A 25,242-nucleotide genomic window follows, 5' to 3' on the forward strand; every position below is an offset into this window, starting at 1 on the left:
CAATTTCAGCATTAAATACATCAATTAGCGCTTCGATAGTTTCATAAAAACCTGGTTTCACACACACCCGTATCACAGCATCGTTCGAACTATCCCATCTTGTTATTTTCAACACACAATCGCGTACATCGATTGTATTCCAGGTGTGTGGATATTGTATTTCTGTAAGCGCAACTTCCCATTCACCGTTTAAGTCTATCGGCTTAGCCAACTTTGTCGTATAGTTAGAAATCTTATTTTGCGGAAATGTCGCGGCTGATGCATTACTCGGCAGCAATATGTAGAACGATTTGTCATCCATCTTCCTCTTTGATTATATGTCTTTTATTTCCGTCGCGTCGACCCAACTATTAAATTTTGTGGGATATCCGCGCCATTTGACTAACGCGTATTTCCGACCTCTGACCGTCTTATTTTTTAAAATCGTTTCCACTTTATAAATCCTGTTATAATTTTTTGGTATGCTTTGAACCTCTTCGGGGTAAAAACTGCCTGATATAGTCTCACCGTAGAGATCCTCCAACGTGTAAAGCGGTTTAAGACCTTTAGTGTTCACACTCTGTATGACAAATATTTCCTCAGAAAAATTCTGTTCGTAACCTTTCTGGAATATATCCTTATATTTGGAGATGCGAACGTGTTCACCGACCGCTAAACGCGGCGTATGTTTGCTAGCATTAAAGTATTTGCCGTACATCGTCTTGAAAATTCTCAAAGCGTTAGAGGGATTTACTTCACACGGCGTACACTTAATCGTTCTATGGTAAGTGTTATTATAGCTGCTTATGAAGTCTTGTAAAACATCTATATATCTGTAAGTGTTCATCGCCGTGAAATAGCGCCACATTCGTGTTTTTAAAGTTCTATTGAATCGTTCTATGACAGCTGCCTTTACGTCATTATTTGTCGTAAAATGATGTATATCATATTTTTCTAAGACTTTTTTTAGGGTTTTGTTTAAAAACTCTTTACCGCGATCGGTTTGTAGCTTCTTTGGCATGCAACCCTGCTGGAATATTTTTTCAAAAGCATTAGCGACTGATGTAGCGTTCTTAGCCACTAGGCTTTCAGCCCATGCTCTCTTACTGAAAATATCAATAATGGTTAGTATGTACTTAAAACCATCGTTGTACTTTGCAAGATCTATGAGTGACACCAAGTCGCATTGCCATTGTTGATTTATATCCGATACGCAGATCATGTTCCTTTTATAGTTTTTCCTGGCCGGCTTATGTAATGTATATGTATCTTGATTTTGTAGCCATTCTTTAATATCCTTTAGTTTAAAAGCATCTTTATTCGACGCATAAAACTTTTCAACGCCGCTATAACTGCCCGGGTTTAATACCGTGTAATACGCACTCTTCATCCGTTTTTTTCGGTTATCCGTACTTTGTAACATCGTGGATCTTTTGTTCGCAGCCATAGCAGATTGCAAGCGTGGAGGCTTATATCAAGCTTGAAACAAATAAACAATATCCCTATATTGTAGTCTTATTAAAATCAAGCACCTCTAACGCATAATTTCACTGGGCATATTTACTAATGCTTCTTCAAAGGGTTAACTTTGGAATAAATTTCAATGTTTAAACACAGTTTATAACTTTGCAAGCTTATTTATATAAAAAAACTATTAAAAGTGGGCGTATAATGGGAAGTGAAAATGGGCGTGAAAGGGGAGTGTTTGTGGGTGTGGTGTGGGTGTGGCGTGGGCGTGGTACCTGTCACTTTTAGTTTGACGGAACATGGTTCTCTATCTACTCATATGGTTTTGTCCATCTAAGAAGGATTTTGTCAGAAAGAGTGAACTAGAATAAGCCCCATTGTCACATGGACAGCATAAACGTACCTGACCGGATGTGTGGCATCCAGTCTAGGGTAAACCAATTCTGGCCAAGCTTGATGGCAGTTGTCAGCTTCCTTTTAAAATGTTTTCATACATAAGAGGCAGTTCTCTTGATAATGAACTTGTCATGGTTACTGCTAGCAGTCCTGGAGTAATGGTCTTCAGAGAATTTACACTCTGCATGCTAAGAATTGCTGTGAACTACTTTGTAATCTGTGACTTCCTGGTAACTGCTAATGTACAGTTGTGAATTGTTTATCTGTGGAAAACCTGTGTTAAATAAACCTGCAGTGTGAACCTTTAAATGGTGTATGTGATCCATGTCACATTTGGAACCCAAACATGGACCCTTTCTCTGGATGTTGTTAATTTGCAAAGGGTCCTGGAAGGTGATTGGATCTATCCACAGTGACAGCAAAATGTGTTGCAGGATGCTACCCACTGTACCGCAACTTGGCGAGGCTGAGCCATACTGAACAAAGTTGGTTAAATGAGTTGTCCATAAAACAGTGATTGTTAACAGCTTATGAGGGTGTGTGAATTAGAGACCAAGAAATGCTGTATAGTGTGTTTACCTATGGCAAAATGGCAAAGCACACACAAATATAGCTGATTCGACTTTGCTGTTCGAAATGGTATGCTGGAAATATTTGGTCTAGTTTATTTATGAAGTGGAATTAAAGTGTAAAATGGAAACAGATTGGAAGAACTTTACTAAGATGGCTGCCGACCAGCAAACTCTAATACAGGGACAGCAAACCCAGATCCAGTTTCTACATTAGGAATTACTGGAGAAAAGGAAAGTTGGACAGGAGCGAGAGGTGCCACATTAGCTGAAACCATCAAATGATATAGAGGCATTTTTGTGCACCTTTGAACACACTGCTATCTGGCTAAAACTGTCCAGAGCAATAGTAGGTTAGCTCCCTGTCTCATGAAGGAATCACAGTGGGCCTATGTGGATTTACCGGTGTTAGAGGCAGACTCCTATACTTAGCTAAAACAAGCTAGCAAACTCCAAAAAGTTTATGCCTGGTGACTAAACCCCTCTGAGGGTCAGATTGCAGAACCAGACAGAACTTTTGTGGAACCTGGACAAATACACCCCACAGCACACAATAAAGTTTATTGCATTAGACCATTTTGTGCAGGAGTTAGATCCACCTGTACAATAGTTGGCTCTGCATTTTGACCCCCAAACGTTTGAAGAGTTAGCAGTAGTGGTTTTACGGTATCTGACCCTTAGAAAAAAAAATAACACCAAGTAAGGGTCCAGGACTCACTTAAAAAAAAAGATTTTTTGTGCACATTGTATGCTTTAATTGCGGTAGACCTGGTCCTGTGCATCGGGACTACCCAGACTGGAAGAAACAATGGACTATAGTGTGGGTAAAACATCTTGCCGATATGTCGTTGAAAAATAATTTGCTATACCCATTGAACAGTTGCTATCTCCTAGAAAATATGAGCAGTTGGCTCATACACATTTGTGGGGTGAACATTTGGGGGATGAGAAAACTCTCCACAAAATTCAGTTAAGGTTCTTTTGCCCAGGCATTTTATGTTGTGTAAAAAACAGACTTTAAAACACTTCTGGTATTCTTACCTATTATTTCTGTGCCTTTCAATTCAATTGATAGGTCCGGTAGAAAAAATCTGATTGTGTGCATCAGTGTATTTTAGTGATACTTGACTATACAGGTCGAGTATCCCGTATCCGAATATCCGTTATCCAAATTATTCCGAAATACGGACATTCCAGAAAGTGAAAAAAAAATTTTTTTTTGCTAAAAACTCACTGGGGACATTTGTAACAGCACTACTGAGGACATGATATGTAACTGGCACTATATATGTACAAGAAAATGATTGCTTGGCATTCAAATTCAGTGCTGAGATAGTACACACATTTTGTTTCACGTTTTGAAACCTTGTTTTTTGAACAAATAAAATATATTTGTGTGTATTTTATGTGGTAATAAAATATATTTGTGTGTATATTATGTGTTTATACAGCATAAATGCAAGATACTTCAAAATACATCATTGAAATATTAAAATATTCCGAAATACGGAATAATCCGTTATCCAAAATTCTCCTGGTCCCGAGCATTTTGGATACGGGATACTCAACCTGTACTACCAGGCATCCTGATTTGATCCCGCTGCAAAACATTAAGTCTAGCACTATCACCTGGGAACTGGTAGTGATGTATACACACACTTGAGAATTCCAAAAGAGGTCTTGAAAGTCCATGATACACCTTTTAAGTATAAGTTAGTTAAAGATCTGTGCCATCTGTTGGGGGGAGTTCAAATAATTATCACCTCAGTGTATCATCTGCAAACAGACGGATTAGTGGAAAGCTTTCCCAGCATAAGAGATATTGGGACCAGCCCTTGCCTTATCTAATGTTTTCTAATTCAAGAGGTACCCCAGTCATCTACAAGAGATTGGCCAATTTAAGCTTCTCTATGGTAGACAACCTAGAGGAATTCTAGATCTAGAGCCACTTGTAAAGGAACTTGTCTCAGCATGTAAAAAACATATTATGATAAAACACTCCTTCAAGCTTTAAGGTTTTGTAATGACTTTTGGAAACTGAATAAGGTTTCACTATTTGATACCTACCCTAGGACTTGAGTTGACCAACCAGTAGAGAACTTCTCAAAAAAAAAAAGTAAACGTTCTTAACCACTCTTTACTTGACAAAAGGTTACTGGCAGATACCCATAACTGATGCTTCCACAGCAAAAATCTTCTTCTCTACCCTGAAATGACTGTCCCAATATAAAGTGTTGCCCTTTGGTTTACATAGAGCCCCTGCAAGCTTTCAGGGCGAGATGTACTAAGCCTTGAAAAGTGATAAAATGGAGAGTAAAAAACCACCAACCAATCAGCTCCTACCTATCATTTTTCAAACACAGCATGGAGTATGGCAGTTAAGAGATGATTGGCTGGTGGTTTATCACTTTTAATTTTATCACTTTTGAAGCTTAGTACATCTGGGAGTCAGAGAGCTATGAACAAGTTGCTTTGGTCTCATTGGAAATGTGCAGAGGCTTACTTCGATACAGTGGCGTAAGTTTTTCCCAGTTGCCCGGAGGCAAGATGAATATTGTTGCCCCCCACACACACAACGATATTAAAAATATATATACAGTATATATAGTCTGTTATGAAATATATATTATATACTGTATATATATATACAGAGAGAAAGAGAGAGATAGAGAACACATACATGTATATTTCAGAACTCCAGAAGTGATTTTGATGACTTTCAATTAATGGATTTAAACTGGCAGTGATGGAGAGGGGCCCCCTTGAGAGCAGGAGCCCGGCGGCAGATGACTCCATTGCCTCCCAGAGTTCTGCCTCTGCTTCGATATGACATTGTCGTCTTTCGCTCTGAATGTAGAAGTCACCTCCCTAGGGTAGATGCAGTGTTATCATTTATGTGGGCAAATGAGTTTCCAGCTAACCCAGAAAAAAGTGCTAGTGAATGGGTAGAGACAAGGGCCCTGATACTGATTGTCTACATAAGCTGAAAAGCTTGCAGCTTACCGAGTCACAGAGGGCCTGCCCTGCCAAATCGCTGCCCCCCCCCCCCCTCCACCCCCACCGCATCTCCTTGCATGGTTGAAGACACATCCCTTTGCATGTCACGCTGCCATAAAAATAATTTGATGGGCACACAAATATACAGAGCGGCTGATGCCATGTGATATCAGCCGCGCATCCCCGGCACCCATGTCGCATTGCTATTTGCATGTGACTGACAAGTGTTTGCATGGGAAAACCCATGAAACACTGGGCATTACCATGCCCCATCACCGTCCCCGTCTGCACACCCACTGTGCGAGCCCCACGCTGGCAGTGCAGATCAGTGCATGCGCAGGTCAAAAACACTGGTCCCCCAATGCGAATGCACGGGGGCTGATTAAACCAGAATGAGGGTCAAAGTACTTGGGGTATGTTGTAGGAAGGGGACAAATAGAACTTAAGCACAATAAAGTAGTACCAGTACCTCATATCGAACTTTTGACCATGTCAGCCTTTTGATCCTGTTGACCTTTTGCATTTAAACCTTTTGACCCTGTGAACCTATTGCATGTTGACCTTTTGCTTTTCTACTGACTATCTAAACACTGTAGATCTATCAACCAGATATACCTATGAGCACATCCTAATCATAGGCGAATCTAGAATTATGGTAATGGGTGGTCCCAGATCTAGACATAAAAGAAGGGGGACCTTTGCGCGGCGTAGCCGCGTGGCAAAATGGGGGCGTGGTATCATGGGAAGGAGGCGTGGCATCACAAAAAGGGGTGTGGTATTACACTATAGACGTCCCATTTCTCAACTTCCATGCACCTCCAAACTACTTGAAAGACTTGCTTATACTCGCCTCACACACTTTCTGAACTCGCACAACTTAATGGACCCGCATCAGTCAGGCTTTCGTGCCCAACATTCCACAGAGACAGCACTGACTAAAGTTGTGAATGATCTGGTCACTGCTAAGTCTAAAGGCCACTACTCACTACTAATTCTTCTAGATCTCTCTGCTGCTTTTGACACTGTTGACCACACACTTCTCATACAAACACTACAATCCATAGGTCTTAAAGACACAGCACTCTCTTGGTTCTCATCCTACCTCTCTAACCGCTCCTTTAGTGTTCGTTTCTCTGATTCTACCTCCTCTTCGCAACCTCTTTCAGTTGGAGTACCTCAGGGTTCAGTTTTAGGTCCCCTGCTTTTCTCAATCTATACCTCATCTCTTGGCAAACTAATCAGCTCCTTTGGATTTCAGTATCATCTGTATGCGGATGATACTCAGCTCTACCTATCCTCCCCGGACCTGTCCCCATCTGTATTGAGCCGTGTCTCTGAATGCCTTTCTGCTGTTTCAACCTGGATGTCATCTCGCCACCTCAAACTTAATATCTCAAAAACAGAATTAATTATATTTCCGCCAATAAATAGTAGTTACCAACCTGATATCTCTATCGCTGTTGAGAAGATGACAATCACTCCTACCTCTCAAGCTCGCTGCCTAGGTGTTATCCTTGACTCAGAACTTTCCTTTGTACCCCACATTCAATCTGTCTCAAAATCATGCCACATGCACCTAAAAAACATATTTAAAATTCGCCCTTACCTTACACAAGACACTGCAAAAACTCTAATCCATGCTCTCATCATCTCACGCATTGATTATTGCAATAGTCTCCTTATTGGCCTTCCCCAATACAGACTCTCACCACTACAGTCCATTATGAATGCAGCTGCAAGGCTAATCTTCCTAGCCAGACGTTCATCGTCTGCAAAGCTACTCTGTCAGTCACTTCATTGGTTACCTGTATTCTACCGTATTCAATACAAAATTCTTTTACTTACACACAAAGCCATAAACCAAACTACACCAACATACATATCTTCTCTTATCTCAAAATATCATCCAACACGACCTCTACGCTCCTCCCAAGATCTGCGTCTCTCATCCACACTCATTACCCGTTCCCATTCCCGACTGCAGGACTTTCTTCGGGCTGCACCCACTCTGTGGAATGCCCTCCCAAGCACAATAAGACTCTCCTCCAGTCTCCAAACCTATAAGCGTTCCCTGAAGACTCATCTCTTCAGGCAAGCTTATCAAATTCCAGAACCAGTCATAGAACCTTGCATTCTGGTGGAATCGATGCAATAAAGAATACAGTATATATCCTTATGTATCAGTGCCTATTTCCCTATAGATTGTAAGCTTGCGAGCAGGGCCCTCCTACATTTTGACTGTCTGTAAATACCCTGTTTTGTTGTATCACTGTCTGCTATTGTAAAGCGCAACGGAATATGCTGCGCTATATAAGAAACTGTTAATAAATAAATAAATAAATATAGACCATACACAGTAATGCCCATTACACTTTTTAGCAAACTCCGTAATACCCATTACACATAAAGCCACACGCCGTAATGCCAATTACACATAAGGCCACACACCATAATGCCCATTACACATTGTGCCACACATCATGATGCCCATTACATACTATATAACAAACCGTAATGCCCATTACATATTTGCTACATAAGTGCTGCTTACTTACGTGCTCATTGCTAGGGGGTTCTTGCTTGATGGCACCATAGTACCCATTACACATGATGCCGCAGTGGCGGATTCAGGGGGGGGGCACCCGGGCACGTGCCCCCCCTGTCATTCATAATGTAGATGAGGACCAGAGCTTTCCAACGAGCCCAGCCCTATGTCTCTAGCCCCCCGGGAACCGGAGATATCGCCTGGCAAAGCTGTAACATTTTTTCCCCATAGGATAATATGGGACCCGTCAATTCCGACCCCCACCCGGTTCCGACTGCTGCCAGTTCCCCCCATGTTATTACAGGAGCTTGTGGTTGATGTCATTCAATTCCAAATCGCTGGGCCTTCAATATGATACCAGAATGGTCCATATCGGTCAATCGGTTCCAGAGATATAGCGTGTAAATCAATTTTTTATTTTTGAAATGTAATTTCATGGCTGTTCATGTTCTTTGAGGGCAGATTACTTTGGATCCAAACGTTCTAGTTTTACTGGACCAAAATCATTCAAAAAAGAAAAGATTCCCTTCACCTAGTACATAGTGCTTTCAATTACTTCCCTGGTTACGATGGGGTCTTGGTAACTTTCTTCTGTTGTTTCTCTTTGTTTAAAATATATGAAACAATAAGAGAGAGAAAGGAAGGCCTCCAACCTTGTGTAATATGGTTATTTTTGTAGGTGGTATATCACCGTATGACTGGTGTATACCTACATATAAATAGGGTATAGATATATATTCGGGGGGTTTCCCCTTTCAGAGTACTCACACTAGTGGTGTGGCAATGCGCATATCAGAAAGGTTCTTTCTATTCTCCTGTTGGTCGCAATGAAATTAGACCTCCACTACAGATATGAATAGAAAATTTGGTCCTTTATTAAAGCTGGGTAATATTATACATTAAAAAAGGAGCTCAAGTACTCATCTCATAGGTTCAGGATATCCAGCCACTCAGATGTCAATTAGATAGGAAAAACGGGGCCCCGTTCCTGGTGGAGATCCTGAAGTCCCACTTGATGAGGTCTGCTACTCCTAGATGCTGAGTCCACCAACGCGTTTCGATCCCTGTGTTGGGATCTTTTTCGGTACTTATGTAGTAACTGGGCTGCCGATTTTGAAATCGGGTCCATCGCATCGCATCGCACCCGACCAAATCGCATGCGATGCGATGCGATGCGATGCGATGGACCCGATTTTTCCATAGGATTCAATGTTAAAATGGACTGAGTCCATTTTAACATGGAATTCAATGGGAAAAAGGGGTCCTTTTCATACCCCTACTATCCAAGTGGGCATGGAGTTGGATATAAACCTGTGGCGAGCGTAGCGAGCCACCGAGCCCGAAGCGTGGCGAGCGTAGCGAGCCCCGCGAGGGGACACAGAATACCGTCCCCTCGCGGGGCTCGCTTCGCTCGCCACGCTTCGGGCTCGGTGGCTCGCTACGCTCGCCACAGGTTTATATCCAACTCCATGCCCACTTGGATAGTAGGGGTATGAAAAGGACCCCTTTTTCCCATTGAATTCCATGTTAAAATGGACTCAGTCCATTTTAACATTGAATCCTATGGAAAAATCGGGTCATCGCATCGCATCGCATCGCATCGTATGCGATGCGATATCGCATCGCATCGCATCTGATTGTATGCCTTAACTTAAGGCATACAATCAAAAAATCGGCAGCCCAGATACTACATAAGTACCTCTTTTTCAAGGTATCTGGTCTCAGCAAGGCATGGGTTTATATACCCCTTTGATTAGACAATCCCTCCCACCTGTGTCTATATTCAGGTACCATGTATGGGTCATAATCTGGCTATGTTACACAGTAAGTGTTTTGGAAAATTCATGTTCCGTCCATTAGCGTTCATTTGTTTATTTCCGGGATCGCGGCCATATTGTTTCCGCCGGAAGTGATGTAATTCGCTGGCGCTGTCTTCCTTCCTTAGTTTGACACGATAAATGCGTCTCGTGGCCGCCGTCTTCCTCCTCCTGATGTTCATATTGATGCACCTCATTGTTCTTTTCGAGGAAATGTGTCTGTTTCTCCATTATATTTTAGTCCGGCGGCCATCTTTGTGCTCCGTGTCGTTTTCTCTTATGCGGTGGCCATCTTGGTCCTCTCATCTCGCGATCGCTCTGGCGGCCATCTTTATACTCTTTCTTTTCCTTTTTTCTTCTTGCGGTGGCCATCTTTGTCCTCCAATCTCGCTGTTTACAGGTTTCTATAAAGTGCTTAGTGCTATTTGAAGTTTTCCATCGCAGTGAGATGGTGATGTTTTCTAAATAAATAGAATAAAAATGGTAGCAGCAAAGGTTTTGTAGCCCATAAACATCACAATTTCTAAAATCTCATTAGAAAGTAAATATAGCAGCATTTCATTAAAAGTGGTTTATATAAAAGGATGTGTGGCAGGATGGTTTATAAAAACCACTTTATTTCGAAATCCTTGTTCAGGCCATTGGGTTCTAAGGTTTTTAGATTAAAAATAAATTCCATCTTTTTTTTGCTAGTCTTTTTGCAATATTTTTATCTCTCTCTGTTGTTTGTACCAATTTTATTCCCCAGAAACCAATGATATGCTGGGTTGAGCAATTGTGGAATTTTTTAAAATGTGCTGCCAGTGGGTGGTTTTCCACTCCTTTTTTCACATTTCTAAAATGCTCAGCGATTCTAGTTTTTAATGGTCGTGTTGTTCGGCCGATATACCATTTATGGCAAGTACATTGTATTGCATATATTACATTGGGTGTATTACACGTTAGGAAATCTGAGATTTTTAGTTCTTCTCCATTTATATTTAATTTCTCAGTTTTTGATGGATTTTCTTTCTCCGCCGTGTTTCTACAGTTAATGCACATACCGCATCGATAAAAGCCCTTTGATCTATTGTATCCTTTTCTGGTTTGATCTCCTGTGTACAGGCTATTTGTTAGTTTGGTTTTTAAATTATCCGATTTTCTATATATATGTTTTGGTTTGCTGGGTAAAAGGTCTCCAATTACTGGGTCTTTTTTGATTATAGGCCAGTGTTTTTTAAAAATATTTTCTATTTCTCTATGCTGTGGATTGTATTTCGTTATGAAAGCCCATTGTGTGTCGGTTTTAATTTCCAGATCTTTCGGTTTGGAAATTAATAGATTTTTTCTGTCCACTTTATTGGCCTCATCTAATCCTTTGTTGACTGTTTCTTTATTGTAGCCGCATGCCAAAAAGGATTCTTTCATTGTCTCTGCCTGTTCTTTGAAGGTTTCAATTTCAGTGCAGTTGCGTCTTAATCTTTTAAACTGTCCACCTGGAATGTTATTCAGCCAGTTTGTGTGGTGGCAACTGTCGGCATATATATATACGATGTGGGTTTTTGAAAGGTTTTTGTACACAGTTTTCCATTTTCAATGTAGATCGTGAGGTCCAAATAATTGATACTTTTTTTGTCAATCATATAACTGAGTTTTATACCATATGTATTATTGTTTAAATAGGTGCAAAACTCTTCGAGGGCTTCTATATCTCCCCTCCAGATAAAAATCACATCATCAATATAACGCGACCAGGACACCAGGTTTGCCTCAAAAGGATTGTTATTCCAAATGACTTCTTCTTTCCAGCTACCCATGAATAAATTGGCGTAGCTGGGGGCAAACCTGGTGCCCATGGCCGTGCCAGTTTTTTGCAGATAAAAATCTCCTTTGAATAAAAAATAATTGTGCTTTAAAATAAAAGCCATTCCTTCCAGTATAAAATCTTGTAATTCTGTAGTTAAATCTGAGCTCTCCAGGAATTTTTTAGCTGAATTGATGCCTCTTTCATGTTCAATTATTGTATATAGTGATTGTATATAGTGATATATAGTGGTAGTGATTTTAGATATTGAGAAATACGAAGAAGAAGTTTTTAAACTTTTAAAAGATGAGACTACGTATGTAAAATTAAGGAAAGACCCTTCAACAAAGTTTGGAAACCTTGGTCGAAAAATTCGATAATGTTTTAAATCAAAAAGAAAAAAAGTTTTTACTCCTTGAAGACCCCCAAATTCCAGCTATATATATTCTTCCGAAAATACACAAGGACCCCGTAAACCCACCGGGACGTCCTATTGTGTCTGGCATAAACTCCCTGACCGCAAACCTCTCGGAAATGATTGATTTTTATTTACAACCCCTTGTTTTTAAAAATAAATCACATCTTAAAGATACCAGGGACATTTTAAACATTTAATTTGGGAAGAAAACTATATTCTAGTGAGCGCTGATGTCAGCTCATTATTTACAATAATTGAACATGAAAGAGGCATCAATTCAGCTAAAAAATTCCTGGAAAGCTCAGATTTAACTACAGAATTACAAGATTTTATACTGGATGGAATGGTTTTTATTTTAAAGCACAATTATTTTTTATTCAAAGGAGATTTTTATCTGCAAAAAACTGGCACGGCCATGGGCACCAGGTTTGCCCCCAGCTACACCAATTTATTCATGGGTAGCTGGGAAGAAGAAGTCATTTGGAATAACAATCCTTTTGAGGCAAACCTGGTGTCCTGGTCGCGTTATATTGATGATGTGATTTTTATCTGGAGGGGAGATATAGAAGCCCTCGAAGAGTTTTGCACCTATTTAAACAATAATACATATGGTATAAAACTCAGTTATATGATTGACAAAAAAAGTATCAATTATTTGGACCTCACGATCTACATTGAAAATGGAAAACTGTGTACAAAAACCTTTCAAAAACCCACAGATTCCACATCGTATATATATATGCCGACAGTTGCCACCACACAAACTGGCTGAATAACATTCCAGGTGGACAGTTTAAAAGATTAAGACGCAACTGCACTGAAATTGAAACCTTCAAAGAACAGGCAGAGACAATGAAAGAATCCTTTTTGGCATGCGGCTACAACAGGGCTCGACAAATTTCGTTAAAATCTAGGAGCCAGGATGAAAATGTAGGAGCCAGATATTATCGACCGCGTGCACCAAAACTCTACGCATGTCATAATGCATGTTGTGCAAGAGAGCGGGAGGGAAGGGGCAGGGTGAAAAAGAGATGCTGACCAGATTCTCCTGCTCTAATTGCAGGGGCTAGGGGTTCTAACTGGTGATCTCCACTGACAGGCAATTCCCCCGACACACACACTCTAAAATGATGAGGTGGGAAAAAAAATCAAACATGTTTTGGCACATACACAAAAACTCAAATACAAACAGTTATTACACACGCTTAAAAAACAAACAAAAAAAACAGCCCCTATAAACAAATGTATGCCACATACATTTATAACACCCAACCCCCCTCCCCACCACACTCCTCCAAGGCACTTACCTGGTTCCAAAAAGGGAGGAGGAGGAAGCAGGGTGGATGCTGCCCAGGAATAGTATGACAGGAGGGAGCAGGTTGGGAGATAGGGGGAGGGGCTATCTCGTAAAGAGCCCAGCTCATTGGTGGCTGGTGTAAGGTTGAGGAGCTCCAATAATCCTGGACTGCGCAGCAGCAGCGGCAGATCAGGGAACTGTGAGCCTGACTGCTCCAGTTTGTAAATGTGGACACAGTGGGTGACTCACGCAAAGGCATCAGAGCGGCTGGCAGCATACTTCTTACACAGGCTTTTCACAAGTACAGCAAGCCCGTGACCCCAAACAGCTGACCCCCCTTTGCTAGCCCACCCCTGTCTGTCACTACCTGTTTCCTTTTTAGCACACCCCATCCGTCCGCCCTCCGTCAATTTACGCAGCTGCTGCAGTGCTGCTTCCGACAATCAGCATCAGGTAGTGTGCAGGAGCGCGTATCCTTGTTTATTGTGAGCCGGCTGAGGGACCGTAGGACAGCCCGCTGAGGGGACTATGGGTAAAGTTGGGACAAAGTAACGCTGAACAGGCCCCGGCAATGGGGAGTGGAACGAATGCTGCTCAGGAGGCTCTCTGGGGGGTCGCGGACCTCCAATATGCTACAGAGGGAGGGGAGGAGAGACGCACACTACTATCCACAGCTGTATGGACTCCTTAGACAGGAGCTGAAACGCTGTGATACTGCTGCTGCGTCCTATCACCTCCGGTCGCCAGGGAGGAAATTCTGGTCGCCGTGGCGACCTGGCGACCGGGGTTTGTCGAGCCCTGGGCTACAATAAGGAAACAGTCAACAAAGGATTAGATGAGGCCAATAAAGTGGACAGAAAAAATCTATTAATTTCCAAACCGAAAGATCTGGAAATTAAAACCGACACACAATGGGCTTTCATAACGAAATACAATTCACAGCATAGAGAAATAGAAAATATTTTTAAAAAACACTGGCCTATAATCAAAAAAGACCCAATAATTGGAGACCTTTTACCCAGCAAACCAAAACATATATATAGAAAATCGGATAATTTAAAAACCAAACTAACAAATAGCCTGTACACAGGAGATCAAACCAGAAAAGGATACAATAGATCAAAGGGCTTTTATCGATGCGGTATGTGCATTAACTGTAGAAACACGGCGGAGAAAGAAAATCCATCAAAAACTGAGAAATTAAATATAAATGGAGAAGAACTAAAAATCTCAGATTTCCTAACGTGTAATACACCCAATGTAATATATGCAATACAATGTACTTGCCATAAATGGTATATCGGCCGAACAACACGACCATTAAAAACTAGAATCGCTGAGCATTTTAGAAATGTGAAAAAAGGAGTGGAAAACCACCCACTGGCAGCACATTTTAAAAAATTCCACAATTGCTCAACCCAGCATATCATTGGTTTCTGGGGAATAAAATTGGTACAAACAACAGAGAGAGATAAAAATATTGCAAAAAGACTAGCAAAAAAAGAGATGGAATTTATTTTTAATCTAAAAACCTTAGAACCCAATGGCCTGAACAAGGATTTCGAAATAAAGTGGTTTTTATAAACCATCCTGCCACACATCCTTTTATATAAACCACTTTTAATGAAATGCTGCTATATTTACTTTTTAATGAGATTTTAGAAATTGTGATGTTTATGGGCTACAAAACCTTTGCTGCTACCATTTTTATTCTATTTATTTAGAAAACATCACCATCTCACTGCGATGGAAAACTTCAAATAGCACTAAGCACTTTATAGAAACCTGTAAACAGCGAGATTGGAGGACAAAGATGGCCACCGCAAGAAGAAAAAAGGAAAAGAAAGAGTATAAAGATGGCCGCCATAGCGATCGCGAGATGAGAGGACCAAGATGGCCACCGCATAAGAGAAAACGACACGGAGCACAAAGATGGCCGCCGGACTAAAATATAATGGAGAAACAGACACATTTCCTCGAAAAGAACAATGAGGTGCATCAATATGAACATCAGGAGGAGGAGGACGGCGGCCACGAGACGCATTTATCGTGTCAAACTAAGGAAGGAAGACAGCGCCAGCGAATTACATCACTTCCGGTGGAAACAATATGGCCGCGATCCCGGAAATAAACAAATGATCGCTAATGGACGGAACATGAATTTTCCAAAACACTTACTGTGTAACATAGCCAGATTATGACCCATACATGGTACCTGAATATAGACACAGGTGGGAGGGATTGTCTAATCAAAGGGGTATATAAACCCATGCCTTGCTGAGACCAGATACCTTGAAAAAGATTCCAACACAGGGATCGAAACGCGTTGGTGGACTCAGCATCTAGGAGTAGCAGACCTCATCAAGTGGGACTTCAGGATCTCCACCAGGAACGGGGCCCTGTTTTTCCTATCTAATTGACATCTGAGTGGCTGGATATCCTGAACCTATGAGATGAGTACTTGAGCTCCTTTTTTAATGTATAATATTACCCAGCTTTAATAAAGGACCACATTTTCTATTCATATCTGTAGTGGAGGTCTAATTTCATTGCGACCAACAGGAGAATAGAAAGAACCTTTCTGATATGCGCATTGCCACACCACTAGTGTGAGTACTCTGAAAGGGGAAACCCCCCGAATATATATCTATACCCTATTTATATGTAGGTATACACCAGTCATACGGTGATATACCACCTACAAAAATAACCATATTACACAAGGTTGGAGGCCTTCCTTTCTCTTATTGTTTCATATATTTTAAACAAAGAGAAACAACAGAAGAAAGTTACCAAGACCCCATCGTAACCAGGGAAGTAATTGAAAGCGCTATGTACTAGGTGAAGGGAATCTTTTCTTTTCTGTATTACCCATTTTTAAAGGGCCGGTGATCCCTTTTCTTGCTCATTTCCACCTTATACTAGCCGCTTGCGCAATAAGATACACCACCTACCCTCTTCTCTCAAAATCATTCAAAGCCCACTTAAAAGTTCTTCAATATGATACTTGTCTCGTGTAAATGGGTCAGTTAGTTCCGAAGATATAGCCAGTTAAATGAGATAACTTGTTAAAGGGGGGGAGGGGTGGTTTTCTCTCCCCCTCACACCAGAAAATGCAGGGACTAGGCTGGTGTAAAAGGGGCCAACCTGGGAATGCATTTTCTGGTGTGAAATGGGTATTATTTCAAATAGCTGGGACCTGCAGTGCTCGGAATACAGCAAGGTTCTGCCACTGTCAGTGGCTATCACTTCTGCCTGGCGGCGGCTGTCCCCCATTTACCACGAGCATGTATTCCCCGTTGGCAATGAGCATGTAATCCCACATGTCAACGAGCATGGAACCTCTGGCAATGAGCATGGAACCCTTGGCAATGAGCATGTAGATAAGCAGCACTTACTGTATGTAGCATAATTTTTAATAGGCATTATGGTGTTTGGCATAATACATAATGGACATCATGCCGTGTAACTTAACGTGCAATGGACATTATGGTGTAAATGTTTAATGCGCTCCTTTGGTGGACAATTTCCCTGTTTATGAAGCGTATTGTGAATTTTGTCTTAATCTGTGTGGCATTATGTGAATTTTGTCTCAATCCGTGTGGCATTATGTGAATTTTGTCTCAATCCGTGTGGCATTATGTGAATTTTGGCTCAATCTGTGTGGCATTATGTGAATTTTGGCTCAATCCATGTGGCATTATGTGAATTTTGGCTCAATCCATATGGCATTTTATGAATTTGGCTCAATCCGTGTGGCATTATGTGAATTTTGACACAATCCATGTGGCATTCTGTGAATTTTGACACAATCCATGTGGCATTATGTGAATTTTGGCTCAATCCATTTGGCATTATGTGAATTTTGGCTCAATCCGTGTGTTATTATGTAAATTTTGGCTCAATCAGTGTGGCATTATGTGAATTTTGACACAATCCATGTGGCATTGTTTGAATTTTGGATCATTCCATTTGGCATCATGTGTAAGGGGCAAGTATAATGGTGTCTAGTATTTTGTTGCATAATGTGTAGAAGTTGTATATGGTGTTGTACACTACACTCAAGGACATGCCCCCTGTTGAGTGGCCACACCCCCTTTTCCAGAGCGCGCCTTCGGCGCGCGCACAACTACATCCTTCACTTTTGTCACCATGGTGGGCCTGCGTACTTTAAATGCCAGGGCCTATTTTTAATCCCATTGCCACCCTCTCTCTGCCGCTCTCTTAGCATGTACACTGGCACCACTAACACCGGCCCTACCCCACCTAAACCCTCTTTTATCATGGTGCCCCCCCTGTCATTTTATCCTGGATCCGCCCCTGTGATGCCGCACACCATAGTACCCATTACACATGATGCCGCACACCATAGTACCCATTACACATGATGCCGTGCACAATAGTACCCATTACAAATGATGCTGCACACATAATGTCCCTTACACATGATGCTGCACACATAATACCGCTTACACATGATGCTGCACAAAGTAATGCCCCTTACACATTAAGCCACACATTATGCATAATGCCCCCAAATACTGCCACTTGTAGCATCCCTTAAGCAATGCCCCCAAAAGTGCCACTTGCTGTAAATTTTTATATGATCCTTCGCTGCTGCTGCAGGGAGAGATGGAGAGCGGTGCAGCTGCTTCTATGGGGAGAGGAGCAGAGCGCAGCGCAGAGCACGCTCCCACTCCCCTCCTGGTGTCCCCTCTAGCCGAGTGGACATTTGAAATATTGTGCGCGCTGTTGTTGTGCATGATGTCGGGGGAGCACGCCAGGCGCCGGCACCACATAATTAAAGGGGGAGGGGGTGGGCTGAGGTGAAAGCGGGGAGAAGAATTGGAGTGGAAGCTGCAGGGGTGACAGTCATTGACAGCTGGGCACAGAGCAGGGGGCTGCCCGGCTGTATTCAGAGCACTGCAGGTCACAGCTGTTTGAAATAATACCACTTTCACAACAGAAAATGCAGGGATTTACCCGGGAATATGGTCCCAAGATCATGCAGGGACATTCCCATTCTGACCCCTTATACACCAGCCTGCATTTTCTGGTGTAAGGGGGAGAGACAACCACTCCCCTCTACCTACCCCCTTTAACCAACCAGCTATATCTTCAAAACCAACTGACCCATTTACATGAGACCAGTATCATATTGAAGAACTTTTGAGTTGGCTTCGAATGATTTTGGTGCCGTGAAACTGGGCTGTTTGGTTCCAGAGAAATCTGCCCTCAAAGAACATAAACAGTCATGAAATTACATTTAAGAAATGAGAAAAAAAATGGTTTAACCTCAATATCCCTGGAACCAATTAACCCATATGGATCCAGCCTGGTATCAGATTGAAAGCCCAGCGATTTGGGTTCGACTGAGATCAACCTCGAGCTTCAGTGATGCCGAAGGGGGAACTAGCAGCCATTGAACTGGGTGGGGGTCGGAATTAGCGGGTCCCATGTTATCCTATTGGGAAAACGTTCCAGCTTTGCCTGTCCGTATCTCCGGTTCCCAGGGGGCTAGAGACACCGGGCTGGGCTCGTTGGAAAGCCCCATCCATCAGCTACAAAATGGGCTAATGGGTGGTCCTGTGCACCCCCGGACTACCCCCTAGATTCGCCTATGATCCTAATACGTACACATCTATGTGCTTGCACCAGTGGCAGCTGTATCACACACCACACAGTACAAAGTGGGGCTGATTAGAGATGCATGCAGAGATGTCTGTAATACTGTATGTGGGCTGGCTGCAGTTCCCTGGGGATCGGCAGCTCTGTGTCCATAATATCTGCCGATGCAATGGGAGTCTGACGTGGGCTAATAGGGGCAGTGGTCTTCTGTTATACACAGCGCTGTTGTCCTAGGATAAAACAAGCCAGCACATGAATTACATACTAGTTGGGGATGCTGATACCATACAACATTCCAAATGCATGGATAGCCATTATCTTTGTCATTGAGCTTTACTCGTACCCCAGATACAGGAGAGTGGTGAGGAGATCCAATCCTTTTACACCTGAACCCGGTTCTCTTACATGCCTTCACATTGAATTTACTATGCGCTATTTTATAATTTAGCTAATTAATCATTGATCATGTTCTGCTAAGCAGTTATATCTGTTTTCATGTATTAGCATGGATGACATTGTTTACATTAATAATTTAATGGCTTTTCAGAACGTTTAATACATTTTGTTTTCTAGGTTTTTCGGAAGCCAGTAGACCCGGCTGCAGTGGTACAAGTTCTGGAAAGTAGGTGGAAATGATTGCTATTAGCATAATTAAGCAGGCGTTAAAAGACTTGCAAGTTTCTATTGTAATTCCCAAACAGATCAGTGACAGTGGCCCACCTATTGATCTAATTCAGATCTGATCACAGGACAAATTTGTTCTCAAAATGGGCAAAACTATGTGCACTGCAAGTGGGGCAGATGTACATGCAGAGAGCAGATTTGGGTGAGTTAGTTTGTTTCTGTGCAGGGTAAATACTGACTGCTTAATTTTTACACTGCATTTTAGATTTCAGTGTGAACACACTCCACCCAAATGTAACTCCCTCTGCAAATAGGTGCAAAATAAGGAAAAGTCCCAAACTTGTCTTTTAAATCAGATATATATTAGCAGGATGTAATTACTCTCTATCTTGAGAGTGTTGATCTAAGTAACTTAGCATGTAACTTGCATAAGGTAAAGCAAGTCACATGGTAGGGGCAAATATTGCACTTTTTCAGATAGAAGAGCAGTCTCTTTTTGGGAGCCCTGGAGCTTCCAGAGCAGACAGAAGCACAAATCTTTAGAGCAAATACCCTTTCAAATCTGCAGTCCAGTGATGTCACCCAAGAAAGATTTAATAGATCTAGGACAGGAGGAATAAGCAGTATGGTGGAAATCAGTAGCGCACGCAGGGGGGGTTTCTGAGTACCCAGAAACCCCCCTAGGAGTCTAAGGGACCTCAGCTGAAAGCTGAGGGTCCCCTCTTTCCATGGGTATAAGAATTTTAAAAATCGGCCCTTGGGAACCGGAGATATCTGACTTCAAAACAGTGGTCCCCATCTAAGCCTGTTAATTGCACTTCCCAGTCAGATATTTCAGGTTCTTTCTGACGTAGAGTTTTTCTGAGGGTATATTCCAAAAGCTGGGACTCTCCCCCATTGGTGGACACTAGCAGCTTGTCTCTACTGTTCCCAGAACCAGAGATATCAGCCTTCCAGCAGCTGGTTACTGCTCCAGCTCCACACACCTGGTATGTAGTTTTATATACTCGTTGGCAGATTGCTCTGCCTCCTGAACTCTGATCCCCTAGTCCACAATACCATTTGGTAGGTGGGATTCTCTAGTTTTCAATTCCATTCAAATCTAAGAAATGTATTTCTGGGAACTGGAGATATCTGCAGTCAAGCAAGCTGTCCTCCCACCAGAAAATTATGAATAATAAGCCCACTCCACTATACACCCTTCCTCTGCGTATTAAACATCCTCTACCACCCTGGTTATGTATCAGGGCCCCTTCATTCAGCCCAATGCCCACTTCTCCCACCCCATCTCCCACCATCTGTGCAGTAAAGGGGTAATTAGTGGAAATTACTGATCCATCCTACATGCTGAGTGGTTGATATAATACCCCCTACCACCCCCGGGACATCAAAGCTTCCCCCACCCCTACCGCTGTAGGATCAGTAGGGGCCCCAATACATTGCTATGCCCAGGGTTCTACACTGCTGTTGACGCCCCTGTATGTATGTATGTATGTATATATATTTTTGTTATTTATTTATTATTATTTATATACATTTGGTCTATCTATAATACTTTAACTGACCCGGCATATACTGGGTCACCTAAGTGTCCATCTCCGTGCTTTGCTCCGCCCCTCTGGAAACCCCCTTCTGAAAATCCTGCGTTTGCCACTGGAAATGGACACATTCTTTAAGCACACTGTCAGAAAATCACAAAAATAAAAAAGAGAATTAACAAGGGACATTTTCAGGAAACCAGACACTACGCATAGCAACAGGGCTGGGGTTCAGTATGATTTCCAGCATTCAAAATACCTATGGTCAAAATACTGACAAGCATTGGCAGTCAAAATAACATCATGTTCAAATGCCACCGTTTAAAATGTCGACATGTCGCAAAGTCAACATGTTTTTTGGGGTGTCTATGCCAACATAGAACGTTGGGCGTTCTCATGGTAGTGAGGCCATGAGGCGCGGGGGGGGCAGCTGACTTCACCAGACCATTTCCTCCCGAGGGTGCATGCATATGTAAGTTTGCCTCAGAGCCACTTTACATATGTGTGGGCCTTCCACACCATGGGCCTTATTTTGGTTCATTCTTTCTGACAAAATCCTTCTTAGATGGGCAAAACCATGTGCACTGCAGGTGAGGCAGATGTAACATGTGCAGAGAGAATTAGATTTGGGTGGGGTTTTACTTCAAAGTGAGATCTATATTGCAGTGTAAAAATAAAGCAGTCAGTATTTTCCCTGCACAGAAACAAAATTACTCACCCAAATCTAATTCTCTCTGCACATGTTACATCTGCCCCCCCCTGCAGTGCACATGGTTTTGTCCATCTAAGAAGGATTTTGTCAGAAAGAATGAACCAAAATAAGGCCCCATGCTAGCAGAGTCTCACGGGACCTGGCGTGCCGAGAGGAGCTGTGTAGTGTGACTACAGTAATGACGTATGATACATCTGTATGTTCAGGCATGAAGAAGGAAGCTGTAGAATGACAAACCATGTCTGCCGCCGATGGTTGATGGATGCCATTGATGATGGAGATCCGATTATGTGTTTTTTTCAAGAAAGCACAGAGAGCCTGGAGATCAGTCTTGCCCCTCCCCAATGTGCCACTAAGCCCGAATTCCTTCCTCTATTGCATGCCTCCAATGTACAGCACAAGCAGAAATGTTTATCAATGGGTAAAACCATTGATGGTTCAAATCAATGGCTTCATTACATTAATGGAAAGCACTGATAGAAGGTTAATTATTAAACAACCTTCATTAAAGAATGCCAAAGTAGAAATGAAAGCCCAAGAGGACACCTGAGCTTAGTTTACAGTCCTCATCCCAAGGTGGTGCAGTATAAAATAGCTCCAGTCAGGAGAAATAGGAATATTCAAGCAGCCTATCAGGTGGGAGGCCAAAAGTGATACTCTAGGAATGAAGGGCAGTGTTGATGTGGTACATAGTGACAGATTGCAGGTACTGGTCTCAAAGGGCTAGAGAGAAACAGTGGATGATTGTAGGTAACTTGATAAGAAACAAATATTTATGACTGCCCTTTTTTAAAAGGAACAGCATAATAAGGTTGGTTATTAAATGCTGATTGTTAGTAAACATGATCAGTTTTCTACTGATGTACTGTAGTTTTTCCATCTATGGTAGAGATCTGTTAGTTTTCTGTTATGAATGGCAGATCTGCACAATGATAGATTTTTCCTCTAGAAAGCAAGGAGTACAGAGCTCAAACCCTCCTGCCTCTCATAAGGATGGAGTAACTGTTTGCACTAAGGAGTGCTATGCACTAAGTTTTGTTTGAGCGCTGAAAACAGGTTACAGGGGATGCAACAAAAATGCTGGCACTGCCAGCCAACCATAGGCAAATCTAGGGGGTGGTCCGGGGGGGCACCGGACCACCCACTATCCCATTTTGTAGCTGAGGAATTGGGCTTTCCGACGAGCCCAGCCCCGTGTCTCTAGCCCCCTGGGAACCGGAGATACTGCCAGGCAAAGCTGGAACATTTTCCCTATAGGATAACATGGGACCCGCTAATTCCGACCCCCACCCAGTTTAATGGCTGCCAGCTCCCCCTTCGGCATCACTGAAGCTCGAGGTTGATCTCAGTCGAACCCAAATGGCTGGGCCTTCAATCTGATACCAGGCTGGATCCATATGGGTTTATTGGTTCCAGGGATATTGAGGTTAAACCGTTTTTTTACATTTCTTAAATGTAATTTCATGACTGTTTTGTGTTCTTTGAGGGCAGATTTCTCTGGAACCAAAGAGCCCAGTTTCACAGGACCAAAATCATTCGAAGCGAACTCAAAAGTTCTTCAATATGATACTGGTCTCATGTAAATGGGTCAGCTGGTTCCGAAGATATAGCTGGTTGGTTAAAGGGGGGTAGGGAGAGGGGAGTGGTTGTCTCTCCCCCTCACACCAGAAAATGCAGGGACTAGGCTGGTGTATAAGGGGTCAGCCTGGGAATGTCCCTGCATGATCCTGGGACCATATTCCCGGGTAAATCCCTGCATTTTCTGTTGTGAAAGGGGTATTATTTCAAACAGCCGTGACCTGCAGTGCTCTGAATACAGCCGGGCAGCCCCCTGCTCTCTGCCCAGCTGTCAATGACTGTCACCCCCGCAGCTTCCGCTCCAATTCTTCTCCCCGCTTTCACCTCAGCCCGCCCCCCCCTTTAATCATATGGTGACGGCGCCTGGCGTGTTCCCCCAACATCACGCACAACAACAGCGCGCACAATATTTCAAATGTCCACTCGGCTAGAGGGGACACCAGGAGGGGAGTGGGAGCGTGCTCTGCGCTGCTCTCTGCTCCGTTCCCCATAGAAGCAGCTGCACCACTCTCCATCTCTCCCTGCAGCAGCAGCGAAGGCTCATATAAAAATTTACAGTAAGTGGCACTTTTGGGGGCATTGCTTAAGGGACGCTACCAGTAGTGGTATGTGGGGGCATATGTGTGGGGCATTATGTGTGCAGCATCATATGTGTGGGGCATTATGTGTGCAGCATCATGTGTAAGGGGCATTATGTGTGCAGCATCATGTGTAATGGGTACTATGGTGCACGGCATCATGTGTAATGGGTACTATGGCGTGCGGCATCATGTGTAATGGGTGCTATGGTGTGCGGCATCATGTGTAATGGGTACTATGGTGTGCGGTATCATGTGTAATGGGTACTATGGTGCCATGAAGCAAGAACCCCCTAGCAATGAGCATGTAGGTAAACAGTACTTATGTGGCAAATATGTAATGGGCATTATGGTTTGTTATATAATATGTAATGGGCATCATGATGTGTGGCACAATGTGTAATGGGCATTATGGTGTGTGGCATATGTGTAATTGGCATTACGGCATGTGGCTTTATGTGTAATGGGTATTACGGAGTTTGCTAAAATGTGTAATGGGCATTACTGTGTATGGTCTAAAGTGTAATACCACACCCCTTTTTGTGATGCCACTCCTCCTTCCCATGAGGCCACACACCCTTTTTGCAGCGCGGCTGAGCCGTGCAAAGGTCCCCCTGCTGTTGTATCTAGATCTGGGACCACCCATTACCATAATTCTAGATTCACCTATGCAGCCAACCATTCATGAATGGAGCTATAATTGAACAGCTCCGTGGGACAGATAACATCACTGTTTTCCACCATCCTTTAGTGATACATATTTGTACATGTTGTGTGCTTCTAAGCTGTATTGTGTGTTATCATTGATACTTATGTGTGTCACAATTCTTTTTCCAGAATACTCAGCTGAATTTGAATTGATACAGCTCAGGAGAGTAGGTAAGGCTTGTCCTAGCATCCAATAACTGTAGTCCAGGAATACACTTTTAACAAAATATGTAATATTCAGTATATGTTTGATAAGTTGCATGTTTGATAGTAAACTATGGGCCTTATTTAAAGTTGGACTTAACCTTGTTTGTGCCACGTAAATATACATATTCCTGTCAAATATGTCATACTTCAGCAATTTGTGCCCATATTTTTGAGTTGAGCATACATTATTTGACATTTTCTCTTATGAACACCTGGGTATGAGGGTCAGGAACATTCACATGCAAGTTCACTAAAGTTGTGTCTGTATCCCAGTTTTTGGCTGTTCATAAAGAGCCCCAATACCTAAAGCATACACATGATTTGTAGGTAAAAAAGAGTTTAAAACATAAGCCCTTACATGTTAGCGACTAGGCAATGTCCCACTGACCAGCAGCAGCAGA

At 42.5% G+C, this 25,242-nt stretch overlaps 1 protein-coding gene across 3 annotated transcripts in view; it reads left to right on the plus strand.

Moving 5' to 3' along the window:
- SPATA6L (spermatogenesis associated 6 like) overlaps positions 1–25,242 on the plus strand; it is a 130,655-nt gene that overhangs the window by 16,410 nt on the left and 89,003 nt on the right. For all 3 annotated transcript variants that reach the window (XM_083186006.1, XM_083186007.1, XM_083186008.1), the window contains exons 4-5: positions 19,470–19,518; positions 24,764–24,805. In XM_083186006.1, coding sequence (XP_083042132.1) covers positions 19,470–19,518; positions 24,764–24,805 — 91 coding nt within the window. The remainder of the gene's footprint in view (positions 1–19,469; positions 19,519–24,763; positions 24,806–25,242) is intronic.

The sequence above is a fragment of the Crinia signifera genome, chromosome 1, assembly GCF_055691185.1.
Source record: "Crinia signifera chromosome 1, ASM5569118v1, whole genome shotgun sequence".
Taxonomy (NCBI): Eukaryota; Metazoa; Chordata; class Amphibia; order Anura; family Myobatrachidae; genus Crinia; species Crinia signifera.